General features: G+C 37.4%; 1 protein-coding gene across 1 annotated transcript in view; it reads right to left on the bottom strand.

The window, feature by feature from the left end:
* Positions 1-496: 496 nt before the first annotated feature.
* Positions 497-27,784, bottom strand: part of cdh11 (cadherin 11, type 2, OB-cadherin (osteoblast)) — a 142,029-nt gene continuing 114,741 nt past the window's right edge. The window contains exons 8-16 of the mRNA XM_038285643.1: positions 26,086-26,273; positions 14,759-14,872; positions 14,491-14,630; positions 14,137-14,270; positions 8,531-8,652; positions 8,297-8,414; positions 4,454-4,705; positions 1,694-1,845; positions 497-1,576 (exon numbers count right to left, since the gene is read on the bottom strand). Coding sequence (XP_038141571.1) covers positions 1,211-1,576; positions 1,694-1,845; positions 4,454-4,705; positions 8,297-8,414; positions 8,531-8,652; positions 14,137-14,270; positions 14,491-14,630; positions 14,759-14,872; positions 26,086-26,273 — 1,586 coding nt within the window. The 3' untranslated portion in view covers positions 497-1,210. The remainder of the gene's footprint in view (positions 1,577-1,693; positions 1,846-4,453; positions 4,706-8,296; positions 8,415-8,530; positions 8,653-14,136; positions 14,271-14,490; positions 14,631-14,758; positions 14,873-26,085; positions 26,274-27,784) is intronic.

Here is a 27,784-nt window from a genome sequence, read left to right as displayed (position 1 = left end):
TTTGTAGGGGGAAGGTTACACAAGCCAGGTTTCACCAGTTTGCATTTAGATAGTTGGAAAAAAAATAAAATGTTATGAATTGAACAGCATATCCTTGTTTAAGAGTGAGCAAGGTTGTATCCTCATAGTGATACATCATATGCCAGCACTTTGCTCTGTACATGTTAAACTACAAGTTTGCTTTCTGAATATATGGGAAAAAGAGAACGCAGTGGGTTCCAAGAGTTTCTGTCTAAAGTTTAAGGCGTTTATTTAGAACTCAAAGATTTTTAACCGTAGTCATAAATGGTAGACCAGGAATATGGTGGTCATCATATGTGATAGATTCAGGTCAGTATGGAAATTGAATGCTGATGGCAAGAGATCAGACAGATCAAAGCTGCTGTTAAGACTTTCAACATAAAGTTACTTTTAAATATGACTCAGTTTGTAAGCAGAGAAAAAAAGTGTGTTGCAGGTCACACAACCTTCTACATTACATGTGTTCATGTTTATCTGTGTGTTGTTTCTATCTTCAGTCTTTGATTTATGTGTTAACCTCTTGAGTTGTTAAATTATTATAAGGCCACCATACTGTAAAGATGTTCTGCTCATCTTCAGAGTATCAACAACCCAGAGTCGGTCAACTTGTCTAATCTATGGTACCTTTTGCTCAGGTTCACTGAATCCTCCTCTCATTTGATTTCACTGCAGGCTGTTGCTAGATACCCAAACACACCTTTTTAACTTCCTCTGCCTCAGTTATTTCAAATGAAACACAATTAAATGTGCCCCACTGTTAAAAGACCTGACAAGGGAATCAAATATATCCCTGGGACCATTGAGGAAGTACAATAATCTAGTTGAAAGAAGTACTGTATATGCAAATGCAAGATACTATAGTAACACTGTTCCCATCACATTCTCTGTTAACACATCAAAAGACAATGCCCTGCAAAGCTCAAATTTAAAGAAACAATGGAGGAAAAAGAACCATAGAGGAGACATAGGAGATTTAAAAAAGAAAGGGAGTAGTTCAAGTTTGAGCATTCTTAAAGCGTCCATTTACAAACCATTCTACAACACCCAAGAAGGTGCCCCCACACAGAAGTAAGAAACTGTTAATGTTTATTGACAGAATGCCATGAACTAATTATAACTGGAAACTGGAGTGAACAATCCTTGGAGACAAATCCTCAGGGAATCAGTAAATCACAGGACAAGACCGCTGTTAAGAGTCCTCACTGTCATCCGCATCATGAATGGAGTGTTCTTTTGTCCCATATAAATCTGCCAGCTTTCTAAACCTTGGCCCCCAACTCTGCAGATAGTCATAATCCAAGTCGGACTCTGTTGTGACAGACTCAAGTGAGCTCAGTGAGCAAGCCAGCGATCCTCTCCCTTCGTAGCCATAGATCTGAATAGAGTCATATGGCGGTGCTGTGGGGTCGCTGTCGGCTTCGGTGATCCGTGTCTTAATGAAGTCATCAACATCAACGCTGTTGGGTGCAGGGCGACCAATACCAGGCCTAATTGGATATTGAAGTTCTGGTTTGATGTCTTTCCTTGGCAGGAAACCATTTGCACCGTCTGGGTTCTGGATGAAAAGAACAGTAAGATGAGGCTGCAGCACAAAGCTGAGATACTTTAAGTGTTAGGTTTTAATAACATAAATCGTATACCTTTGTTCGTTAAAAAATAATCTGTTCCTTACCTGCAGTGTAGCTATGTCAAAGGCCTCTGTGTCCTCCTCTCCGCCTCCCTCATCATCATATGTGATGATGTTTTCTCTGATGTCCTCCTCCTCAAACACTATCAGTGGATCCTTCTTTTGACGCCTTAGTGCAACAAACAACACAACGATTGCTGCCAAAAAACAAAGCACAAAAATGGCGTTTAACAGCGTGTATTGGTATTACAATATTACCCCCATCTTTAAAATCTGATTAGAAAAATGCTACCCTTAAATAAGCATAAACTTTGGCATTGCTTTTGGTATATTTGGTATTTTGGTTTATGACATTTAATCCCAGCTAAATATTTTTGGTTTGTGAATGCACTGTAACAAGACAAAGGTACTATTGTATGAATGCTTTAACAAGACAGTGTCTATTTTAACTGTTTAAATTGATTCTCTTATTGTCAATGTTTCCAACTTTCAATTATCTTATCTTACGCATATCTTCTGATCCCAAATCCAAAACATAAAAAAAACAACTTCAAAGTGTCTTTACAGTCCAATCAAATTATATGCCCATACTTTGTGCAGATTAAATTATTTACATTATATCATCTCATCAGAATATCTGATCAGAACTGCCAATAAATGCCAGAATGAACTTAAGCATAGAAAGATCTCCCCAAATCATGAAAAAAGTGTCTTGTAGGTATTAGAGACTGACATTTTTTCGGGAATCCCATGGATCACGGGATTCCCGTGGGATTCAGACTCAAGCGAGCTCCTGGAGGTTGCTTGTCGGGCCTTTTGACTCAAAGTTCGATCTTTGGGCATTTTTCATTCTCTCACATGTTGAACTTTAATAAACTCTAAGGGACTTTGAGCTATCAGTTTTAAACTTGGTCAGCATACAGTTAAGGCATCGGAGATAAAACTTACAAATTGTACGTTCATTTGTTACATTTTTTGTACTTTGTTTATTAAATAATGGTATTAAAACTTAATATACTCCTGAACTTTCTGTAAAATGAACCACATGACTAAGTTTCTTTTCCATGTTAAGAACCTTTTGCTTTTCTCACTCACAGACTTTAAAGTTTACTTTCAATATCTTGCCCCAGCCAATATATATATATATTTAGATAATTATTATCAAACCTATCAGCTCTGATATAATCTATTTAATTTTTCTTCTCAAATAGTTACAGTTCCACATGGAGCCTTAATATGTAAAACCTCATTAAAACACATTTACATGTACAGCTGATGCTGAAGGTGCTGATGTGATTCGATGCTAGGCTGGGTGTCCGAGCTTAAGAAACAAGCAGCGCAGCAGGAAATCGTAACATCTTATACCCTCAGCATCGTTTACACCATCACAGCTCCACTCAACTAGACAAGCACGGATATTTTACTTTTGTGTACAATCAGATTTCATACCCATCATCATGGATTTTATCATTTCAAACGCATCCCGAAAGAACGAAAATAATTATTTGTTGAGGTTACGCTTAAAATTATTCACCATGTTAGCCGATTCCAGCTTTTATTGTCATTACACTGTCACAAGTAAAGCGCCCAGGAAGCAATGTGGGGTTAAGGGTCTATGCTCAGGGATCCAGAGTGGCAGTGGGTTTCAAACTCACGATTCCAAGCTCTATGCCCTAAGAACTAGGCCACCACTCCCCCATTTTTTATTTTTTAGTTTGTTTTTAAGGCTAGGGGGCGCCAGATGGAGTTACCAGTCTGGCTCAGGTATCCTGAGTGGTACCCTGTGGGGCTCAAACCCAGAACCTTGGGATTAAAAGCTCTGTGCACTAACCATTAGGCCACCTCCTCCCCAATGCAGGTCTCTGTTCAGATGTAAAATAAAATAAAGAAAGTATCTAAAAGGCTTTGCTCTCCCCACAGAAGCTGTGCTTATTTAGAAGAGAAATAAATTCCATTGGGGGAGCTTACCTTACAACAGCAGTGCAGCAGGTCAAAGACAAGGCTTTTATTCTACAGTGACGTTTAATTGTGTCAGCTGTGCACATTGCTTTGCACTGAATAATCCTATTGCCAGGTACCCAACTGGTCATTTATTATTTAACTTATAGCCCCACTTTTAAATGCTGCAGAATGAACTGATAATAGCAAAATTTTATGCTATTTTATATTACACAACTACTAGCTGCTATTTCTAGTCAGCAAACTGGGCATCGGAAATATACATTGAGAATAAAAGAATATGAACAATTCGGGGAAGTTTTAGAGGTTAAAACCAGTTCTTATTGATTTTCTATGCCCATCCTTAGTGGTTTGCAACCCCCTGCAGCCCGCAGTGGCTGCTTAAGAGCGAGTTCATGATTTGATGTAGATGTGCTGGAGAAGAGAAATATCTAAAACATGAAGGACAGTGAGTCCCAAAGACGGACTTTGATAACCACTTGTTTAAGTTCTGTCTATAAAAATCTATTTTCCTGGTCTTGATGAGAAGCTTTTTGGATAAACTCTACTGGCATTTTTTGCAAAGAACAGTAAAGACACAGTTAAAACTCAAAATGAGAGCATGTACCAATAGCAAGTGTCCTGCTTTGTTTCAGATATCACATTTTACAATAACATTTCTTTAAAAAGTATGGGGTCCACTTGTATTTAACCCCTTAACTATAACTTATCCAAATTAAATCCAGTAGGCTAATTGGCTTTTGAGATAATCTTATTAAAAAGTTTTATTTCCACTGTCAAAACATGACCTTCCACTCATCAGACAATGTTAATTATTAATACAAGAATCAGATTTAGTTTTCTTACCAAGGAGAATGACAATGCAGGCCAGTATTGCAATCAGAGCACCGGTACTGAGGCCAGCAGGCAAGACGTAAGGCTCCACATTACAAGAAAGGATAGTGCCTTTGCTGTCACAGGAACAGACTCTAATGGTCAGGGTGTTGGTGCTGCTCATGGAGGGGGAGCCATTGTCATTTATTTCAATGGGAAGGTGGTAGACATCCTGAGTCAGACGGCTGAATCCTTTACGGAGCACATAGATGCTGGCTGTGCTGTCTGTGGAGAGATAAAGGAAGACATGCTGGGGACCTGACGAAGTAATCAGGAAATGAGACAAACATGTATTCTTAACAAATTTGTTTTATTTCGGTTAAATTTTATTTTCATACTGTCATTTTACATTTCAATGCGCTTTAGAGACAGTTCAATCAAATTATATAGATGATTGGTAGAAGCTTTTCATCTGAGCTGATTTTATTGCTGACAATTTTAAAATATTATCAGCCACTCCCTTGTTTTTTTATTCTAATTTTATTTATTTATCATATTAATTAAATATAATTTGTTTTAAAAAATAATGTTTTTTTTGTTTTTGTTTTTTTTTTGCTTCATAATGTAAGGCCCTTTAGTGCATCAGGTGTATGTTCAGATGTAAAGTAAAAGGAAGAAAATATCAAAAAGGCTCTTCTCTCCCTCCATTTCAATGGTTCATATCAAATACCCTCAAATCACTTGATATACTCTACCTTTTTGCTACAACGTAGCTTGCAAACAACCAAGAGGAGCAGCAGGAAGATTCAATGAGGAGGTCAGGAGAAGATTCAATAAAGAATGGACATGCAAATGTTATGATAAGAAAGTATCAATCTTCACTGTTGTTAAGAATAATTTGTTATTTCCAGCTAACATTGTGAAGTGCAATGTAATCAATAAAGAAAATACTCCTTCTTTGTCAAATAATTCTAGCTTACATTACAAATGAGTTATGTTGCAGCTCTAAAAGAACACCTCAGTTCCTCATTGCTGATTTCATCTTGTTTCAGTCACTCTGTGCTAGTTCCTCATCATGTCTTGGCTCCTTATTAGGGTGGCCATTTCTATAGCACCAAAAAGGAGGACATTGTGCGGCATATCAATAAATTACTAAGGTGTACATAAGAATCGGGTAAAGTCACATTTATAACACAATTCTTAGTAGTTTAAAGAGGATGCTTGTGTAGCTGAATAGAACAAAATATTAAAGAAATGTAAAAAAGAATTGGTTCCCAGCATTGTGGTGTTTAAAAAGTGACCATTTTTTAACACAATTAATTTGCGCAGAACTGCTGCAATTGATCATAAAGCAGTTGTTTGGAAAAGAAGCTCGAGAAAGAGCTAGAGAATAGGACAATGCAAACTGCAAAAAGTGGCTGGAAAAGAGGAATTCATGACATGGCTGCAGCCTGTCGAGAGTAAAGATCTATCTATCTATCCATATCTACCTATCTATCTATCTATCTATCTATCTATCTATCTATCTATCTATCTATCTATCTATCTATCTATCTATCTATCTATCTATCTATATATATATATATATATATATATATATATATATATATATATATATATATATATATATATATATAAACTTGAGTCATGGAACTGTGCTTACAGCTCCTTATTTCATGTAAACTAATAACTTGTGTACATGATACTTGTTGATGGCATTAAAATAATTTCTAATAGCATTTAAAGAGCATTAAATTAGAGCTCCTCATTCCTGTATAAAACCTGTGAACGCTTAATTTAATCTGACATATTAAAAAAATCCCCATCATCATCCAGCAGATGTTCAGTTCTGCCCAAATATTTTCTTTCTGTTGTGGATTTTTGTAACAGGGATAACTAGGATCATACATAGTTTGTATGAACTCTGTTTATTCTCTGCTTCCAAACTCATCATCTCTTCATCCATTCCTGCAATAAGAATTTTCTTTTAAAGTTGTGAGATTCACTCTAGATTCTCACAACTTCTTCCTGGTCTGTTGAAGCACCAATAGTCTGCATCCAATTATTTAATTAATTGCTCTTAGTTTTTGGGAATATATACAAACTATGCTCTAATTTCTAGATACCGATCTGTTTTTACTATAATTTAATTTGACAAACCGGGTCTTCTCTACATTCTTTTTTCTGTTTGTTGCGATTGCAATAGCGGGTCTTGATCTGGACGGACCGGAGGGGAGCAAAAAATAGCTCAGCTCCGTATTTTGACGGTGAAGGACGGAGAAGACGTACGTGGGCGGTGACGAGCGGAGGATGTGGAACAGCTCTCATTGATTTACATGACAGACAAGTACTACGTACGTGAGCGGGGCAGAGCGCTGACGGAGTATGTGGAATCTGGGGGTAAAGGAGGACAAATACACGTCCGGCTGGGTGCAGCGCCGGACGCCGGACAGTGCAATGAAAATCCGGACTGTCCGCCCTAAAGCCGGACATCTGGCCACCCTACTCCTTATGTGAGTTTTCCCTAATATCTCAAGGATTTAGTTTTTTTTCTGTATTTTGGATTTTTGCTTCGGTTGCCATTTTTTTAATATTAAAGCTGAAAGAAACCACGTCAGCTTCCATCTCTGTATTTGGGTCCATCAAACCTCCACTCGACTTGAGACAACCTAGCCAGTATTAGCCATTTTGCTTTAGAAGTCCTCCACCTCTAACCTGACTCCGCCAGATGGATTTGCTCCGCATATCCATCTGGAAACCTTCCGTTGAAGTAATTTTGGGAATGGGCGAAAATACTGGTTAGCTGATTGGCCTATGTGGGTGATAGACGGGCCAAATAAACCAATCAGATCAACGAAGCATATGACGTACTAACAGAGCGACGACGAAAACACAACCACAAGCCAGGCTACTCTTGCCGAAACCAGTCGGGAGAAGAGCAAAAACATCTTTTCCTCTGAGAAAAGCCTCCAGAGCAGTGTTTTGCTGTTCTTTCAGTGAAGAAATACTCTGTAATTCCGATAAAACTTGCTCTATAGCCACGCTAACGCTAGTTTCATCGGCTGAAGCCGCCATGTTCTTTAGACTGAACTGTCGCGCTTCTCGTTGCGTCACACCTCAACCAGCCTCAAAGCCAACGCTGATTGGACATTCGTTTGGTGAACGGCTCCAAATTTTCTTTAATGGAAAGTAGCCAGACTGATCTGCGAGTGAAACCTTGAAAGCTCGCAAGATCAGGATGGTCTCACTCCACCTCTATGTAACATAGAGTTAACTGGCAAGTTGGTTTTCTGCTGCTGCTTCAAGGTTTGATATGCTGCTTTTTTTTAGCATATGGTTCATGATGCTAATAGGGCTTGACTTATTCCTGTTTCTTTTGAAATATATAATTACATGCCTTGTGTCATTAATGTTGTTTTATTCACATAGTCATGAAAATAAAGAAAACTCTTTGAATGAGAAGGTGTGTCCACACTTTTGGTCTGTACTGTATATATATATATATATATATATATATATATATATATATATATATATATATATATATATATATATATATATATATATATATATATATATATATATATATATATATATATATATATATATATATATATGTATATATACATAGACAGTCACAACAACATAATTAATACAGTGCACCCCATAAGACGTTTCTGCATTCAAGAGCTTGCGAGCGAAAATTCTGAGCATCTGCTATGAGCCACCATAAACTTCCGTCTGGAGTCGTTTAATTCAATTTCAAATAAGGGAAGCAGGATGTTTAAATGATTATTACAGAGAAATAAACAAAAAGGATGGCTGCAAAAATAAAGCATTGAAGGAAAAAAAAATATGATTTTGAAGTTGACTTACCTCTATTATCTTTGAGTGAGAAATTTTGGTTGTTGGCAACTTCGGGAGCAAGGCTGAAAGTGAAATGTTGTCTGTGGACCATCTCGTCTTTGTCCACTGCGCTGACTGTTTCTATAACCTAGATTATACACACAGGACGCATTAAAATGAGACAGTTACGCTTAGACATTAGCATCAAACCCAAACACATTTGCCTTTTGGAATGTTAGCATTGTCTAGCGTAGACAACCGTACCTTCCCTGGTTCCGCAGTTTCACACATAAGGACTTCGTTGTTGGTGGCAAACTCTGGAGGGTTGTCATTTACGTCTTTCACTATGATGTTAACTCGCACTTTGGTGTCTTGGTGGTGACCTCCTGTGTTACATCAAAAGCACAGGGCATATTAATTAGTACACTGTTACTAACAGACTAAGCAGTGACATAAACATTAAAGTGAGAAAATCTTTTGTTATTGGATCTCTGATTGATTGTGACTGTTCATAAAGCTATTGTTGGCGTATTATTATTATTTGGGGATAACATTTTTTTCACTAGCCTGCTATTTGTTATTCTGATTTGTTATTTTTAAGGAACAACATTTTAGTATATCTGTCTGCAGCTCATTGAGTCTTGGCTATTACATTGATGTATTAAAGAGCAGACAGGTCAGGCTTAAAGTTGTGGACTTTAATACAGGCTTAGCTGATAAAAACAAAAAATAAATCACAAGTTTTGAAGATGTTATATATTCCATCTTATTGATAAGGTGTGTCTCGGAACCAAGAAATAAGCAACTAAACGCCAAAATCTCATAATTCAAAGATGCAGCCTTTGGCTTCATACAGATTCTATGAATCTAGCTTCTAGAACAGGGTTCTTCAACTCTATGCCTGGAGGTCTGGCACCCTGCATCTTTTAGATGTGTCTTTGCTTGAGATAACCAGGTCATTTAAAGAACTCTGATGAACTTTACTGCATACAAAAAGAGGTATTCAATCAATTTTATTCAGGTCAGGAAGCAGAAGCACATCTAAAAGATGCAAAACACAGAAACACATGGACTGGAACTGAAAACCTATGATCTAGAGTGGCACGTAAGAACTTGATGTTAAAAGAAAGTCACAATACATCAGAACTTACATCAAAGACACCAGAAACATGTGGGGGAGGGTGCTCTGATTATATTAAATCGAAATGGAACTTTCTTTTGTAAAAATGCTAAGCGGTAACTGGGAAATAACACTCCATGAATGTCCCAATGTGGAGAGAATTTGCCTCTTAACACCTCATGGCAAAGTTAAGCAAACTTGGTGGTCGGTTTGCCCTCTTTTTAAAACAAAAGGGTTATGTTTTAATAAGGTTAATCAATCAATCAATCAATCAATCAATCAATCAATCAATCAATCAATCAATCAATCAATCAATCAATCAATCAATCAATCAGTTAATCAATCAATTAATCACTTTTAATCAACTGAGGTGGTACATTTTATGGTGGTACATTTTTTAGCCTTTTTGCAGAGTAAAAGTACAAGATGGTGAAACAATCAGGCAGTGGGATGATTTCCTGAATCAAAACAGAAGATAGAGAGAGATAATGAGGAGAATGTTTTAAAACAAAGCATATCCACATGTTTAGGGTGACCAAACGTCCGTATTTCCCGGGACATATCCGTATTTCACGTCCTGTCCCGGGCGTCCCGGGTTTTTTTTAGAAAATGAGGAAATGTCCTAATTTTTTAAATTACCTTAATTGGACCATTAAATTTACAGGCACTAGGGCACTGCGCACGGCGCTGTATGTGACGTAATCCCTGAGCCGCGTCAGTGCGGGCAGCCCTGTTCTTAATCAGAATATAGATAGCGTGGCTGTCAGTACGCCAACAACATGCAAAAGCGGAAATGTATGTTTACCGACGATTTACAAAAGAGTTTCCCCGCTTTCAGACCGGGTTGAGACAAATGGGAGGCCTTGTGCACAGTGTGCAAAGCAGGCACATATGTCTCGGTGTCCAATTGAGGTGCAAGGGATCTGAAAAGCCACCTGGACACCGAAAGTAAAGATAGTCTATTGATATGTTTGTTCGTTTTGGGTACATTTTGAGTTATTTTTGCTACAAGGTGTCCTGGTTTTCCCAAATGAAAATATGGTCACCCTACACATGTTAGTATGGTCTGTCAAAGTCTAGGCCTTCACTGAGCCAGAGGTACAACTGTCATGATCTTGGTGCTGATGGTTCGCCAGGTTTTTCAAGCTTTTTAGTTAGACTAAATCTAGCTTTCTGGAGTCTGTTCTGTTTTCCTGATTGCGACCTGTTTCTGCCCTGTGGATCCTAAGTTTTGCCTTGCCCGTGTCTGCTCTGTTTGTCTGATCTGTTTTGGATTGATTCTTGGATTCAACCGGTTTCTGAACCTGGACCTGTCTTCTGACTCCGGCTTTGGATTTCCCCTTTGGACACTGTTGCTGCTGAAACTGAAAGAGCTTAACCAAAATCTTGATGAAAAGTAAATGTGAAAACCAGGTTGTTTTAGTTTTACAAACCAACTCTTTTTAAACTAGTTCTATAACATAAAATGTAGATTTAACATATTTTTGTGTGTAATGGGACACATTTTGTAAGAGTTAAAGATTAATTTTTTTTGCAGGTATACTTTTTATATTCAATACAAGGCTGAGATGATCAAAATACAGATTTGAAAGACGAAAAAAAAGGATGTGAAGCATTTCCATGTTGCAGAGTTAGAAATATTTGTTGAACTTTTCAGTTTAGGTTTTATACTACCCTGTCATTACTGAGCATTTATTTAGGCTTCCTGGGGTCTAAATGTGGTTAGCATAGCCTACAGTACTTCTATCATTGTGGGCTGCTGGTCCATTTCCATGTGTCCTTCTGGCGTCATGCACGCCACAAGGAAACTAAATGGCGCTCTGCTAGGCTGAGCCCTGACCACCAAATACCAGGGTGAGGCCACAGCGGCCTGTGAAGTTTTCTGCCAGTACAGTTTAGAAGAATCTTCACACTGCTTGTGGCTTGACAAATCTCACTGATTCTCCTTTCTCTGTAATTTTATTTTTCCCCTTTCATTCTTCTGCTATTCAAGATAAATTTGCTGAGTGTAAAAAATATACTTCTTCTGAAAAGAGGGGAAACATTGGGGCCTTCTACACCTTCAGAGAATTCCTAAGAAATTCAAAAGAGCCACTTTAAGAATGTTATCAGCACAAATGATTCTATCTCTGATCATTATGACCCTTCGGATTGGTTTGGGGAGTGATAGGCAAACTGGACAATCACTGTTTCATTCTGTGCTGGCAAAAAAATATACATATACATCGAGCTTTTCTGAAGTCTGATCATATCATTGTCATTCTTGAGTAGAGCGGTGAGAGCAAAATTGAGAGTACGAGAGTTCAGTGGCGGTAATGAGTGGCTAGCTTGCTAAAAACACCTTTTGTCAAGGCGGCCTTTTCGTGAAAAAACAACAAATCATAAATATCGGAAGACCAACTCCAGAATTAGATTTGGAGAAAAATAAAAGTGGAAAGGCATTTTAAGGCTTAAAAATTCCAGCGCTACCCATGGATGACTGGCTGTAGAGAAACAAAGTTTCCTTTTATTTTTTAGCTGGACCTGCTGAACCGGACCAACTGCAACCAGGGAAGCTAACCAAATTTTTTCAGCTTCTTTACGGTTTAATGGTTTTAGCTGCATTTAACATCTCTGTATAAGGGTTTATTCAAAAATGTCTGCTGTTATTTTTAAAGGGCACTTTTAATATATTAAGCCTTAAAAGTTGAACTCAGACACTCTTGAACTGACCTTTAAACCCCTTTTTGTATGGTAACACATGACGTTCTGTATATGAGCAGCAAGAAAAAGGAAAAAAAACTAAAAGAGCCCCCTTTATATATTCACTGAGGCCCAAAATAATAAAAGAGTAACGGTGCACTTGGTTGTTCACACATTGCTTTTTTTTCCTATGAGCAGCTTTACTATAACATCCTAGTGTTAAAACTTTTAAATACACCAAATACACAACTATTGTACATGTACAACACATCAACAGCATAAATTAAGTATTACTTTCAAAGATTGGTGAAGGTTTTAATAGCAGTGTTTACCGCTGTTGTTTTTACAGCCATCTTAGATTTAGTCTTAGTCTTCAGGACGAAAATTATAATTAGTTTTAGTCGTAATTTAGTCAACTAAAGCTTAAAAAGTTGAGTGAGTTAACCTTTACAGTTTTGAATAACAACCAGATTCTTTACCAGACTAAAAGCTCTTGCCTAGATACTACAATTGCTGTACATAGATTGCTGCTGTGCAGTTCATCATTGCTGTTGGGCAGAAGACTTTGATTTATAGAATTCAAATAAACTTTTATATTAATCAATGCCCTACTTTATACAAAAGTGTCTCACAAAACCTGTGAAAATAGCAGATCTAGTTCAACACATCATATTGGTTAATATAGCAGACAGAGAAGCTAACAAAACATACAATAAAGAATGGTTTTAGACATATGAGGTTTCCATTCAAAAGCAAATACTTCCTGATCTACTATGAATTACGCATTACACACAGATCAATGAAATCTTCGTTGTTCCAAAAAAGCAAAGAATGAAAAAATTTGTCTTTCTACTTTGATAATTTTGGTTTTATTTCATGAATTTGCCCCTTGGTTACTGCTGCTCGGGGGACAAAGTAGATTTAAATTCACAGGGTTTTGATATAACCAGAGGTAACCTACAAAGATTGCGTCGTAATGCCATGGCAATCCGGAACTAAACTGAATGAATATGCTAACTAAAATCTTGACATATTCAAAGGAAACATAGAAAATGTTTTAATGAAAATACAAGTAAACATTTACATAATAAGAAAGAAATATTCAAAGATCTATTTGTCTTTTTACCTGGCTCTTTACCCAAAAATAAACAGTTTGCAATGACATATTTTCTTTGGATATAATAAAGGGATACCTTTAGGTAGAAATTAAAGAATGTTTAGTATCACCTCTTGTGAGCTGGAAGAAATAAAATCTTGATAGTTAGACAAAGCGATTTTTTACGCTTGGCAACGGATGATCAGCCACATAGTTTATTAAGTAGCGAGGGCAGGAAGGGTCATAATGCTGAGAGCGAACAATCAGTGTGGAGCATAAAATGCAGACTCTGAGCTACATGTGTGCAAAAAATCATTTCTGCACAGGCACAGCTATGCAGAAATGCGTGGCTATGTAGAATCTACACCACTGCACAGCAGGTGGGCACAGCTGATACTGTTTAACTTGTCTAAAAGATTACAGCACAATGATGCATTGTAAACATCTGACCGACCACCCGCTAATATTTATTTAGTCTCGTTTTGTTGATGAAAACTCAAACCCCTGACTCGTCATTTTTTTTGTCATCAAATATCCATGTTTAGCTCGACAGTTTTCGTTATCGTCATGAAAAAAAGGAGTCAACGAAATAATTTCTTCATTGTCATTATTGATGAATACAACACTGGTGTTTACCTACCTATTATCTAGGGGTTATAAAACTACAATGACCACGGTAAATATACATAAAGACTTGCACTGTTTAAACAATGAGTATATTTAACTTAAACCACTGTTTATTGTCCAAATGTAAGCTATTCAGGTTGGTACTACACTTTCCCACTAGAACACTGGTGTTCGGCACCTTTTTTTTTGCCGGACTTGACTTCAACTAAGGAGGAAATTAAACCTTTTGATTCATCTTTGTTGGATTGGGGAGTTCATAAAATGATTAAAAGTTTAAGGGGTATAAATCTTTTTGCAGGGTAAGCTGTAGTGATAGTGTATGCCTGTGAGTGCTAGGGTATGTACCAATCTCTGTAGCCGAAACAGAAATATTGTGCCACGGCTGCGTCTCTCTGTCCAGTGGTCTGGTGGTGGTGATCATTCCATCTTCTGAAATGCTGAAAAACTGCTCAACGTCCGTGTACCGAGGAATCATGTATCTGTTTATGAAAATAATTGCAATTACATTTTAGATATTCATGCACTTTGACACTTGGCAGTTTGGCCATAATGAGGTTAAGCTGCTCATTGAAAAGAAAAAGTGTCAAACCATTATACAGTATGTGGGAACCCTGCTTATTCTGGTATTTTAAGGTTGTACTCTCTCAGAACTAACAGTGAAATTGTATTTATGAGTTAGGCTTGTATACTTCTTGTTACCTGACAGGGTTGTTGGCAACATCAGTGTCCTTGGCATGAACTTGTCCCACCCGGGTGCCCTGAGGGGCATTCTCCTCCACCACAAAAGTGTAACTGGGAGCTGTGAAAACAGGAGGCTCATCTGCATCCTCCACAGATATCTGCACACATGAAAACATGAAAACACCAACAAGAAACAAATGCTTCTGTAATGTTTGCCATTTTAAAAACAATGAAATGCATATGATTGACTATTCTGCCCCTGTTTACAGAAACACTTTACACATACCTTAATTGTGGCCTCATCCTTGTAAGGTCCCCAAGCAAGAAATCGAGAATCTATGTATGGGTTGGACCCCTCCACCTTTAAAGAGTATGACCTCTTTGTCTCAAAGTCCACTTGCTGAAAAAAATTGAGAAAATGAATTGTCATTACTTCACTTTGAAACGTAATAGCAGCTGTAAATGGACATAAGCCCGCCCCATTCTTGCTTATACTAAAGAACAGAAATAATATCCATCCCCTGCAGAAGCTGTATTGGTTTTGCAAACTGCATGGCTGTTAAACGCTATGCTTCCATGTTATGGTAGGTGGAGCTGTTGCCACATGAATTAATCATAGGTGCCTCTGATGTCCAGCCATAAAAATTAAATAAAAAGACTTTGAAATTAAGGTATTCCTGGTGTGTGATAATGGCATGATATAAGTGGATTATTTTTGGAATTAAATTAATCATCTGATTACTTTGGTCCTAGCTGCTTTCATCATCAGACAAAAACAACAGTGATCTATATTTCTCAGGGTAGACTTAGGCAGAACTGTAATTGTTAAACCTTGATATAGCCGAGGGTGGCTGTCACGTATGCAGCTCAACTGAGTCGCCCCACAAAGTAAGCAGTGCTTTTCTCATTAATCTACGTCTGTCCTGTAGGTGGCAGCAATGCGCTTTATAGTTATGACATCTGCCAGTGGGGCCCATTTGTGGAGTACAGGAAGAAGTTTTTCCTAAAGTATTTGAAAATGGATGGTGTTACAAAAAAAAAGGAAAAGCTGAAGAGACAAGGGAAGAAAGAAGTGACATTTAAAAGTTGAAGCTGCTAAATGCTGCAAACATAGTGAATTGCTCTGGAGAGGCACAGCCAGCAGCAGCTGTGCCACAGTGACAGTTCAGGAAGCGAGGTGATGATGATGATGAGGGACAGTAAAAAGGGGCCGGTGGACGTTGAGGTCTGCCGCTCCAAACAAGAACAGAATATTTATGATTAACTGACTGCACAGATGATGTTTTGAGTTGGACTTTCTCTCTAAAAAATGTGTTAAACACTTTTTTTTTTTCTCCATTTCAAATAAAATAAAGACAAGCTGCTTTCGAGACTGCAATGAAAGAATGGTGGAGCTTCAAGTCTACAACAAGTCTAGCATCCAGATTGTCAAGGCATCTTGACCGGCATTTGACCCAGTGTCCCAGTTTTAAAATGTAAGAGTTATTGACACCCAGAATTTTATTTTTTGTAGAACTTTTTTTTTTTCCTGCTTTCATGTCATTACTACGGTGGCCCTGAAGTGCAAACTGCAACTACAAATCTAAAAGCACAACTACATTAAGAAAAACAAAACTACATAAAGCAAAGCACAACTACATTAAGGAAAACACAATTACATTAACCTACCGGAAAAGGTAGGCAGCAGTGGGAAACATGAGACTTCGCTGATTGGAAGACGGGGCCGTTTGACCCTTGAACCGGAAGTTGCGTCGTCTGAACAGTCCAGCTTCTTTTAAGTGTGTCTTCAGTGTACGCAAACTAACTGAAATTTCGTGATTAGTCTTGAGCATATCCAGTATCACCTCGTACGTATGTCCTGATTCAAAATATTCCTGGATAACGGCAGCTATGTTTGGGGCGCCGACAATATCCATGTTTTCAGCGGGCAGAATGACTTCCGGTTCAAGGGCTCCGTCGTCCAATCAGCGATGTCTCATGTTTCCCACTGGTACCTACCTTTTCCGGTAGGTTCATGTAATTGTGTTTTCCTTAATGTAGTTGCGCTTTGCTTTATGTACTTTTGTTTTTCTTAATGTAGTTGCGCTTTGCTTTATGTAGTTTTGTTTTTCTTAATGTAGTTGCGATTTCCTTAATGTACAGAAACAATTAGCCTTAATTAATAGGATATTGACATGCATGCTGACACAATAGACCTCCTTTGAGAATCAAATCTATACCATTAATAAAAAAGGGCTCACACTTACATTTAGAGATGTTGATTTCTTTCACCTATATTTCTAAGAATCCCACATGTCAAGGTATGTAATTCTGTGTATACTGCATAAATTCTCCTGTATTCAATTAAGATGACCATTTTTTATCTGGCAAGGGAAGAGACCGAGGGTTAGATTGAAATGCCTTCAATTACCTAGGGAAAGGGGAAGACTGAGCTTTACCGGGCTGCCCAAATAAATGCAATTGTGGCATGGCTTGAAAATGACCGGGAAACAATATGGACTCAAATAGAGCAAGATTCAGTTAAAGCTGTTCCTCTACCTACACTGCCATTTATTGATACAAAGTCAATTCAAAAAATTAGAATAAAGAACGAATGGATAAAACACACGTTAAAAGTATGGACAACAGTTAAAAAATTGCTCGAGGACCGGAGTCCATCTCAAGGGCCATGTTAATAGTAGGGAACATAGAATTTCCTCCTTCGGTGTGGGATACGGGGTTAAAAAGATGGGCTGATAAAGGTCTCTGTACAATCAATCAACTCTTTACAGAAAAATAATTCAAATCATTCTCTCAAGTTCAAGAACAATTTGACCTCCCATCAAATGATTTTTTTAGATACCTTCAGATAAGACATTATATCACAAGTAATAAAGAAAGGCATTGGGTCAGAAAAAAACCAAATAAAATAAAAGAGTACTTTATCAGTGTTATAGAGAAGCATTTCCCAACAAAACACATATCTAATATATACAAAAGGTTAGTAACTGACACATCACAAAACACAAACAATATCAAGGAAAAATTGGAATTAGAATTAAATGTTATAATTGAAGACTCTACATGGGTGGAAATATGTACCGCCTGTCATAGGGGAATTAACAGCCAACTATGGAAAGAATTTGACTGGAAAGTGAAGATCAGATACTTTAATACTCCCTTTATCATCTCCTCATTTGTGAAAAAACCTAGTGTAGCACTATGTTGGCGAAATTGTGGAAAAATTGGAGATACCACACACATTTTTTGGGATTGTCCTGTAATACAGGGATTTTGGGACAATATTAGAAAGGAAATAGAGGGAATATTGAAAGTAAAGGTGATGCCTGAACCTGTGATGTTTTTGTTGGGAGCCGTACCTAAAAGTAAATATAACACAGATCAGAGATATATACTGAGGGTTCTTTTATTGATAGCAAAGAAAATGATTACTGTGCACTGGAGAGATGTAAAACCACCAACTATAGGTCAATGGGCCCAGAGATTGAAACACGTTTACATAATGGAGCAAATGACTGCAAGCCTGCAGGTAACTATGGACACTCTTATACGAAGGTGGACTTGTATTTCAGAATATCTGGGGGTCTGATGGAGAGGATGAGATATTACTAAAAGGAGGGATCTGATGGAATTCCTCATTGGGAAAGGGTACTGCTTGGCCACAGATTATAGATTGTGGATGTTTTCTGCTCTGCCTGCTGTCCTAATTGTAAAGACTTTTGGTATTTTGTGATGTGTACTATTTGAGTTTCTGTCAGGAAATGTTATGTTATGTAAGATTTATAAAATGGTTAAATAAAAAGTTCTAAAAAAAAAAAAAAAAAAAAAAAAAAAGATTACCATTTTGACAAATAAAGTCCACAGGGTTTTATGGGATCTAACTCAGTATCAGAGAGTAACCTCTTTTTTAATGGACACACACATTATATTCCTGATAAATATGATTAGTATAATAACGGGTATAAAAAAAACAAGCAAAGATGTGACCAACTTTTTTTATTTTCTCTTTTCTGTCCCTGCCTCCCTCTCATCCTGTCACCACCCTCTTATTCTCTCCCTCTTTTGATAATCAGTCTGATATGATGATATTCATAATAATCCCCCTCTTTCTCCCTGAAGTTAACGCACACACTTGCACACAAGGCTCCTTCATATTCTGTAGACTGCTTTCGTCAGGACACAGTTAAAAGAGAATAGTTGATTAAAGCTCATCCCTGTGTGTCTGTCTATGAGAAGGAGAGAATAGAGATGAGTAACGGCTACTCATAGTGCGGATTTAAAAGTGTGTATGCATGCATGAGGGTGTGTGCATGCATGTGAGCGTGCAAAGGTACGAGCTTGCTTTCAATTTCTTTTGATGATCTCTTCAGGACACAAAAGGTTTTGATTTCCCTTGGGACGAATCTAAACCTCATGATCTCACATGCATGCACACGCACATACTGCTTAGCATACATAGATAACACTTTCAAGTTAAAATGGCATCATCAGATCAAGCATGAAAACAGATGTGAGTGTGAGCATCTACTTGCAAAGACACTTTTATTTACAGTGAGAGTTATTATTCCAATAGACATGAGGAACTGCAGCAGCTAAGCATAACTGTTTTCATATTGGTGTCCTTCAACGCCTTCACAGCTGAGCTAAAATCTATCAGAAACACTGACCTACATTCATAACCTAAACTTTAATTTGGTATCATGTATTTATTTATTCAAAACAATCAATTTTCTTAATTTTGTACCATTTCGGAGGGATGCGGCACTTCCATTATATTTATTTAGTTGCTATATTTTTTATCCAATCAGATTTCAGCCTCTGTTAGCAAGGACTATTTTCTTCAACCAATCAGATTTCAGATATGCCCCCACTGGGCCATCTAGAGGGCCCACCCTTATGTAAGCATTTTCTGTCCTCTGATTGGTCATTTAAAGAAAAATGTTTACCGAAAAAGTTAAGTTAAGCAAGCAACAATCAGAATTTTTAATTATTAAATTATTAATTTAAAGATTTATTATATATATATATATATATATATATATATATATATATATATATATATATATATATATATATATATATATATATATATATATATATATATATATATATATATATATCAGGGGTGGATCGGTTCACGGTTTCGTGGTCATGGTTTTCGGTTCGGTCCGGAATATGTTTATTGTTACACCGAAAAATACAAAAATTTATAAAAATCTAAAAATTAATGAAATTTTTTTTGTGAAATTAATGAAAAAAAAATAAAAATAATGAATTGTAATTATTTTTAATGATTCACGGAAACCCTGGATTATTTCCGCATGTTTTGCTGCTTTCATTTTAATCATCTTCCGCATGCTACCTACCTGTGGCTTGTTTGCAAGAATCTGTTTATGCATCTTTTTTTCTTATTTGTTGTGGCAGGAAACCAACGTACAAGTGTATTACTACAACCAGTAAGGCTAAAGTGAGAAAGTTGGTCTTACTCTGGGTAATAATATTGATATCAAAACTTGTTTTTTTTTTTTTTTTTTTTTTTTTTTTTTTTTGCATTTAGAACTTTTTAAAACTGCAATTATATTGCAAAGAAATACACTTCATGCCCTAAATTTGTACTACGCTGCTTTTCTCTGTACAGATTGATTTTTGAAGCCAGATAAACTTTAGTATTTAATTATCTAGAAACACAAAGAGGTAGAAATGTATCTTTACTTTGCTAATTTAGGCATAATTTTGGTTGAAATAAATAATTTTAGTTTTTCCCTAAAAAAATCTGAATATAAAAAAAAGAAGGACCCATAAAAGAAGGTCATTTATTTAAGGACTGTGGGTCCACAAAAAAACTCAAATCAATGGTTAGTAATGAATATGCCTTTCATTATAGGCCTCTTTCTGTTTTAGGTACCGCTTCATTTGGGAGATTGCTTCTCTGTTAGATATTGGCCCCAGTTTGTCCTACAGAGCAAGTTGCAGTCTGACAGCAACATCATAGAGCTAACGTTTGTGGACAACATTTGTTTCTTCTTTTGTTTGTTTGAAATGTGTTTTCTGAGGACATGCTCCTCTGAGTTCCATCAACAATCAGCTGCCATCCCTGGCTGCTAGCAAAGCTGCAGCTTTCATGGCATCAGTAAAAGGGTTGGTAATCCCTCATTATTCAAATAGAGTTGCTGAAAGTGGCCCATGAGAAACTGTCATGACTGAAGCAGATGGTACAGGCCAGTCATCCTGTCCGTCCTAATGGGAAATGAGAGATGTCTTACAAATTGCAGCTCTACCAGGACAGCAGTGCATTTGAGCTCAATGATACGTGGCTAAAAGCGTTAACTCCTCACACACATGAATGTTTATCATCTACTCAGGGTCAGTGGAATCAAAGTGAGGGGTAAAAAAGGGGCTGGCTGCTTTTTTAGAATTAAAAAATGATGGAACTCCGGACATAAATCAAGTTCTCCTTTCCCACTGGACAAAAAACAGTTTAAACCCGGGAGCAATCGTCTTTTAGTGGCAGTGGGAACAGCTCACTGACATATGTCTACCTGGTTGAAACGACTCGCCTTGGCTCTGGTTGTGATCTGATCGAGATCTAAATTACGTGATAGCATTGAACGTGATGTACGGATGTCAACACACCGCCCAAGCCACGTCTGATTTAACAATATTTGATAAACATGGCACAGCACTAGTAAGAGGGATTAGGAAAGATGATAGAGCGAAACAATAAAGCGCACTTACTATACCCTAGCTTCCTTCCATGTTGCTCTCCATTGTTTACTTTCCTGATTTCTGTCCAATGGTGACATCATCAGTGCTAACCCTGCTTTATGGTGCCACCAGACATGCAGCCGTGGTGAGACAGAGCCTGAGATTTGAGCCAGATTTCTGCCAGTGGGAAATGCTGGTTGTAAGTGGGTCAATCCATGTTTGAAAACATGTGTAAACCAGAGAGAAAGAGGCTAAGAAGACACTCACAGGAATAAACATGTTCACAGAATAACGGCCTATTTTGTCTGTAGCAAAGACTAGAGGGAATGAATGAATCCCAAAGTCCTTCCATTCTAATCTTGAGGGTCTTAAACCATGCTCGTGTTTTATTTGCAAACTATTGCCTAAAAGAGCTAGATGTGATGTATGTCAATTGCGAATAATTAGTCAAAAAAGAATTAAATGATACTAACGCAATGTCTACGCATTTTCCTACCGAAAAAATAATTTACTGCACCTGCTTACAGTTAAACCTGCCGTTTTATTTTAAGTTTAACTTTTAAAATAAATTGTTTTAAGGGCTATTTTGAATTGACGATAACACGTAGGACTGCGCAAAGTATCAGGGGAACAGAAAGAGCATGATTGGAGTTTTTCTGTGGGAGAGAAGAGGCCAACTTCCTGAAATTCAATAAATTAGTCATTCTTCAGAAATTGGTATCCCTATGTGTAACCTGGTTGTATTTCTCTTTTGTTATAATTACACAAAATGTTTTTATATGGTTATTTGTATTGTTACACACCAGACTGAAACACCTCTAGAAAATATGTCATTATTTAAACTGTTTGACTTTAAGAGTGGAAGCCCCTTCTTTTTATTTCTTCTTCTTTTGTGGTATTGGCTTTAAATTGTTCACACCCCTTAGACCCTCCCCTTTTGTCATGTTTTCCTGTGAGGGGTGTGTGCTATTTATTTTTCATCTGAATACATTCAGTTTATTTATAGATCTATTAAGTTAATTTTTGTTATGTACTTCTGTTTTGTGTAGGCAGCCTTTAAAGCTACAGTGTGTAATAATTACAGGGATATAAAGTCAGAAATTTAATATATTATACATAACTATGTTATTTATCATCACCTATGAGCTCAGCCTTTTAACCATAATATTTGCGTTGCCTTAGAATTCGTTATTTATAATTACATAGGAGCGGGTCTCGCAGCCATGGAGGCTGACATCTTTGCGCTACGGCAAGCGCAGAGGCAACAAACTAGCGATTGCGAGATCTCCCATGACGCTCAAAAATAACTACGGCAAGTTGAGAGAGATGAACTGAGACGGTACTGAACAGTAGATGGCAGTATTATGCCTGAGAAGCGTTTAGTCTGCCTGAAACCAAAGAAGAAGAAGCAGGTATACTGCGCCTCAGTAACAAGAAAGGTGAACAAGGCGGCAGGCGTGAGTGACTTTGCAAACTGTTTGGCACTGTGTGGCCAAACATCAGACGAATGGAGGATCATGCCTACTCTGTATCACAACGAAAAGCGGCGGACACCGAACCCCCGTCATCTAAGAAGCGGAAACACGACGAGAATAAACGCAAGCGTGACAAGAAACGGCAAAAAACACGGATCAACATTGGCACGGCATTTACACGATGGAAGTCACTGATGGAGGAAAAAGGTTTTCAAAGTGACGCTCAAGTTGCCAGTTTTCTCTTGGACAGGTAATTAATCCTACACACACAATTGTCTAATATCACTGCAGTTTTTGGAGTACAGGATGCTCAGACCTGTCTAAAACAATAACATGCTGCGTGATGATGCTGTTACTCTCCAGTATACTTATTCAGCAACGTCCCTGATGTTTCACAGGTAATGATTCAGTAATTTTCTGTAAAATAATTTTCTGGATATATACCTCGGTTACTTCTCTCCGGCTCCTTTGGAGATCTTCAAGCCTTTCCTCCTCTGCTCTCACCCCGCTGGCTCCCCTCTCTCGCCTGGCCCTAGCTGCACGGCCTCCCTGCCCTCGCCCTCGTCCTCTCCCTCTTCCTCGCCTTGTAACCCCCGTGCCACCAAAATGACTTAGACTCTGTAAACGGGGAATATATATTCTTCCAGCGAACACAATCTCGCTGTTAAACTAATGACTACAATTACTTCGTCTGTTTATATCACCATGCAAAGCAGCTCACCAAAACGTCACAACGACGTAGAAAAAATAACGGGTATATTTATTATCTTAAGTCTACATGAAATCTATACCCTACTCAGACTAATGAAATACTATCTGTAAAATTATCTATGTAAACAAACCTCATCACTTGAGAAGGTAGGTGATGTGGACGTCGTGGAAGAAATTTTGTCCCGTAACGCTCGCCGTACTGTTGGGGGGGAGAAGCGGTGGGGGGGAGATGTTCATGTTGCTGCGGTCTGCAGTCTGACCGCTAGATGTCGCTGAAAATTACACACTGTAGCTTTAACACGATTGTTTTCTTGTGTATTGTTCTCATCAGGTACAATAAATTGAGAAACCGTCCTTTTAAAGAAAAACTGTCATGGCCTGATCAATTAATAAAACCAGCACAATGCAGGAAGGATCCGGTTACATATGCTGATATGTGTCAGGTTAGATAAAATGATCTTTTTGATCCATATAGAAATAGGATGATGTGTTATCCCTCCAAAAGAGAAAATACTTATACGATATTTTGTGTATAAGATTTTCAATTTAGATTATACAGTATACTTGTTTGAGTTCAAATAAATAATTTTGTATAATTTTCATTGCATGAAATAAATGTAATTATTGAATTACAATTCAATAAATTAATTTAAAAGATGGCGCTATTACGCTTTTTGTTACTTACTGTGTGCGCTGGTAGTGGATTTAACAGAGAAGAAACATATTTTGAGCTGAGCTGAGTTGGCTCTAAACCTGGTCCGAACAAGTTAAGTTCACTGGGTCAATTTCCACAGGAACCAACTCAGACTGAGCGCTAATCAGCTGTATGAGACCAAAATGAGAACAAATAAACAGTGCTTGGCAAGCTACTTAGAAAATATATTGAGTTAAGCTACAAGTTATTCTACATTAAATGAAGCTTCACTAGACTGAATCTACCCACCGGAGACATTTAGTAGGCTAAGGCTAAAATATTTAACTTATGGTGTGTTCACACCAAATGTTTTCTGGGCATCAAAACGTCTGATTTACAGGCAAAGTCTACAGGGGACGGCGTAGGGGTGTCTTAGGGGTGTTACTTAGAAAAATTAACAAATTATAGTTACTTTGCCAAAAACATAATTATGCTGGTACTTTTTTTATCTGAAATGTCAGGTAATTTGAATAACTCCTGTAATCAGAACTTTAAGAGAAATATTCAAAACTTCATATTAATTAATGAATATTAAAAACATATTCATCTGAAACATGACATGTCGGTGCGTGATGTTTGGCAAAAGAGAATAATTATGTAAAGCGGATTATGTTTTTGTTATAATAGAAAAATAGTTAAGCAGATTAGATATCTGAAAACATCAATGATAGCCTGGAACTTGTTACCTATGAAGCAAAAAACAGAAAAAAAAAAAAAAAAACATTTTCAAGCAATTTGCAAAAAAAAAAATTTAATTTGCAATAAATTGACACAATTTTTCTTTAGAAAGGATGCAACTGAATCAAGCTCTGCTCCTGCATCTCTTTCCTCAGTCTGTGTTCAAGGGATGCTGAACACCTGGACATTGCAGATCCTAAGCCAGTCAGAATGACCAAAGCCTACCTCAGCTCTTTGCTTGTGAATGGGTGAATCTTTAAAACAGGAGTTTAAGTTTAATTTAAATGTTTTCAACTCTTTTTTTGTGCAAGTACAAGGAAATTGAAGTTATGTGAATTTTTAAAATGCAAAGCTCAGCCACAGCCTACTACTGTTAACTTATGCCTTATTTATGAGTTACCTGTATTGCTCTGGGGCAGATTAATTACAGTTTTGATAGAGGAGAAAGGAGCATTATTCACTATTATCACTAACTCATTGTCATGCACACTACAGGTGTCGAGGCTGGAAGGAGAGCCCTTACCTCTAAGCCTGCTTCAGCACAGAACTGAAAATGGATCAGTTATGCATAAGGTTGTGTGGTTACTGGAATTAAATTCAGCTAAAGATTTTCCCAAACCTTCAGAGACCACAAACGTTGTTAGAACTTCCTATAGTTTGTAGCATAATATATAATAGATACTCAATATAACAAAATGTATTCTTTATTAAAATAAAAGTATAAATAAACTCAGTGAGTTTTAAATCCTATCCAGATGTAATCGCTGTTTATTTAACATGTTTACATTAATTTCACTCAACCCTGATTGAAATTAACCTTTGGATAGAATCAAGTGGTTTTACATGCATCTTGTTTTCATCCTGATGTTCATCAACATGCATCAACACAATTCAATTTTCTTTAATATAAGCACAGCTTCTATATTGGGCTTTCTAAACGAGCAATTACAAATATTTTAATTGATTTTACTAGTGTATGCAGCAAAATGTCAGCAGAAATGTAAAACATAAACAAATGTTACAAAAATTTCTGGTAAGCAAGCTAAGCTAGAGGTTTAGAAATTCGATATTCATATTTCCAGAGCTTTTAGCCCTTTTTGGACAGTTTTTACGGTTTAAATGAAAAAAGATGAATTGATGGGGAACTAATATATAAATGTATGGTTTGATAGGGATAGATGAATGTATAACCTAGGCTATGAAATAAAGCCTTAGAGTAAATATTCCCCCCCACACACCAAAATTTGTAATTCTACATTTTTTTCCCGAAGTCTACCAACCTGTCTGGCTGGTTTTCTGTTTAAACAAATCTAGAATGTTCTGTACATTTCTCTCCCCATCATCTCTTACCTTCTTGATTTTGATTACAGCCTCTCGGGTCTCTGAGTCGGTTGACAGTTCAAACATGCTCATTCCATCTCCATCGATGAGGCGGTAGTTAACAAGTCCGTTGTCTTCAAGATCAGGGTCTTTGGCCTTAAGGCGGCCAACCTCCTCTCCCGGCACCTTGTCCTCTGACACTGACATGGAATACACACCTGGTAGGAGCAAAAGAAAAAAGAAAATCATTTGCCTGGCTGGTCGCCGTGGTCACGGCTTGCTTTGGTATTCAACACCTTGGAACGTATTTGCAGGAGTCCTGCCCAGCTGCCAGCATGTTTGCTGGTTATGGCAGGGTCAGTTTTGGAGGGCAGCAGGGTATTAACTAAATACACCATCTGCCTCATATGGACCCAATGGTTATTAACATCTCCTCTGGTGTTAGGCGTATGTGTGTGTGTGTGTGTGTGGTTTTCAGAGAAAGAGAGATAGAGATAGAGAGGGGGGGGTGAGAGAGCACAAATATCTTGATTTTCAGAAAGCAGGAGCACTCGTATGTTTTTTTACCATTCCTTATCTTACCTTTGTCATCCTACTGTTCTGCCTCATCCTTCTATCTCTATTATACATTTTCTACTCTCATTTTCCTTCAATCTCTGTTTCTCTTGTCATAAAACGATTCCCTACTATTGAACCGATCATCTCCTTTCTGTAGTTTGTCCCACACCCCTCTACCTCGCCTCCACCCACTCTTGGATTTTAAACAGGAGTTATTTCAACTTGCGCATTATTGAAACGTTTATCCTGCTCACCCAGTTGTAAGCTATCTTTTGAATTATGAAGTTTCTTTAGTCATGTAACATCTAAGAAAATGCATTCAGAACATCAAATTAAAATATTCCATAAAAACAAGACATGTAACTTAAATTCCCACTATCTTAAAGGTTTTTACTTTTCTCCAACACTCTGAATCGATCCCTACCAAATCCCACCTAGCCTTTAATCTCCTTATTTGTTTATTTGCACCTTCAGTATCAATGACACTATATGACTTTTTTTATTTTAAACAAAACATTATCACCATGATGATCAATGCAATATTTACAAGTGTGCAGAAATAAATGAGTAGAGGACAAAGCACTGTCTAAGGCCTTTCTCTCGCTGTTTCCCTGAAGCTTTCCTGGAGTGTAAAACCATCATGGAAGCCACCATCATGGCTCATGTCCAACGTCTGTATCAACTTTACTTCTTTAAGGATAGCGTCGGCTTGTTTAGGTTTCCTAGGTGTCCTAAGGATCCTGCCGATCTCCACAGTGCTTTTTAAAATTTTCCCTCCTTAGTTCCCTTATTGAAATAATTGCTTGGTTTGTCAGTGAAACACTAATGTGACTAATGTATCAATAATTTATCATGTGCCGCTGCCAACAGCCGTACCTCGCCCCATGGGAGAGAGAGAGAAAATTGAGCCAGACAATTGTTATTAAGAACCTGTTGACATTGCTCCCGGGGTTTTAACTCGGCATGGGTGTGGAGCTCCACATCCATGCCCAGATCATATTGAGGTAAGAGAAATAAAAAATATTCATATATATATATATATATATATATATATATATATATGACCCTGCCTATGAAAACCTAGCTAAAGTCATTTTTTGGTGAATCTCAACTTAATGTATAAAACCATTCTACACAATGTTAAGAATGGTTTTATACATTAAGTTGAGAT

The sequence above is a fragment of the Cyprinodon tularosa genome, unplaced genomic scaffold, assembly GCF_016077235.1.
Source record: "Cyprinodon tularosa strain WSP-4 unplaced genomic scaffold, ASM1607723v1 ctg213, whole genome shotgun sequence".
NCBI lineage: Eukaryota > Metazoa > Chordata > Actinopteri > Cyprinodontiformes > Cyprinodontidae > Cyprinodon > Cyprinodon tularosa.
This window is presented reverse-complemented; position numbering and strand designations above follow the sequence as displayed.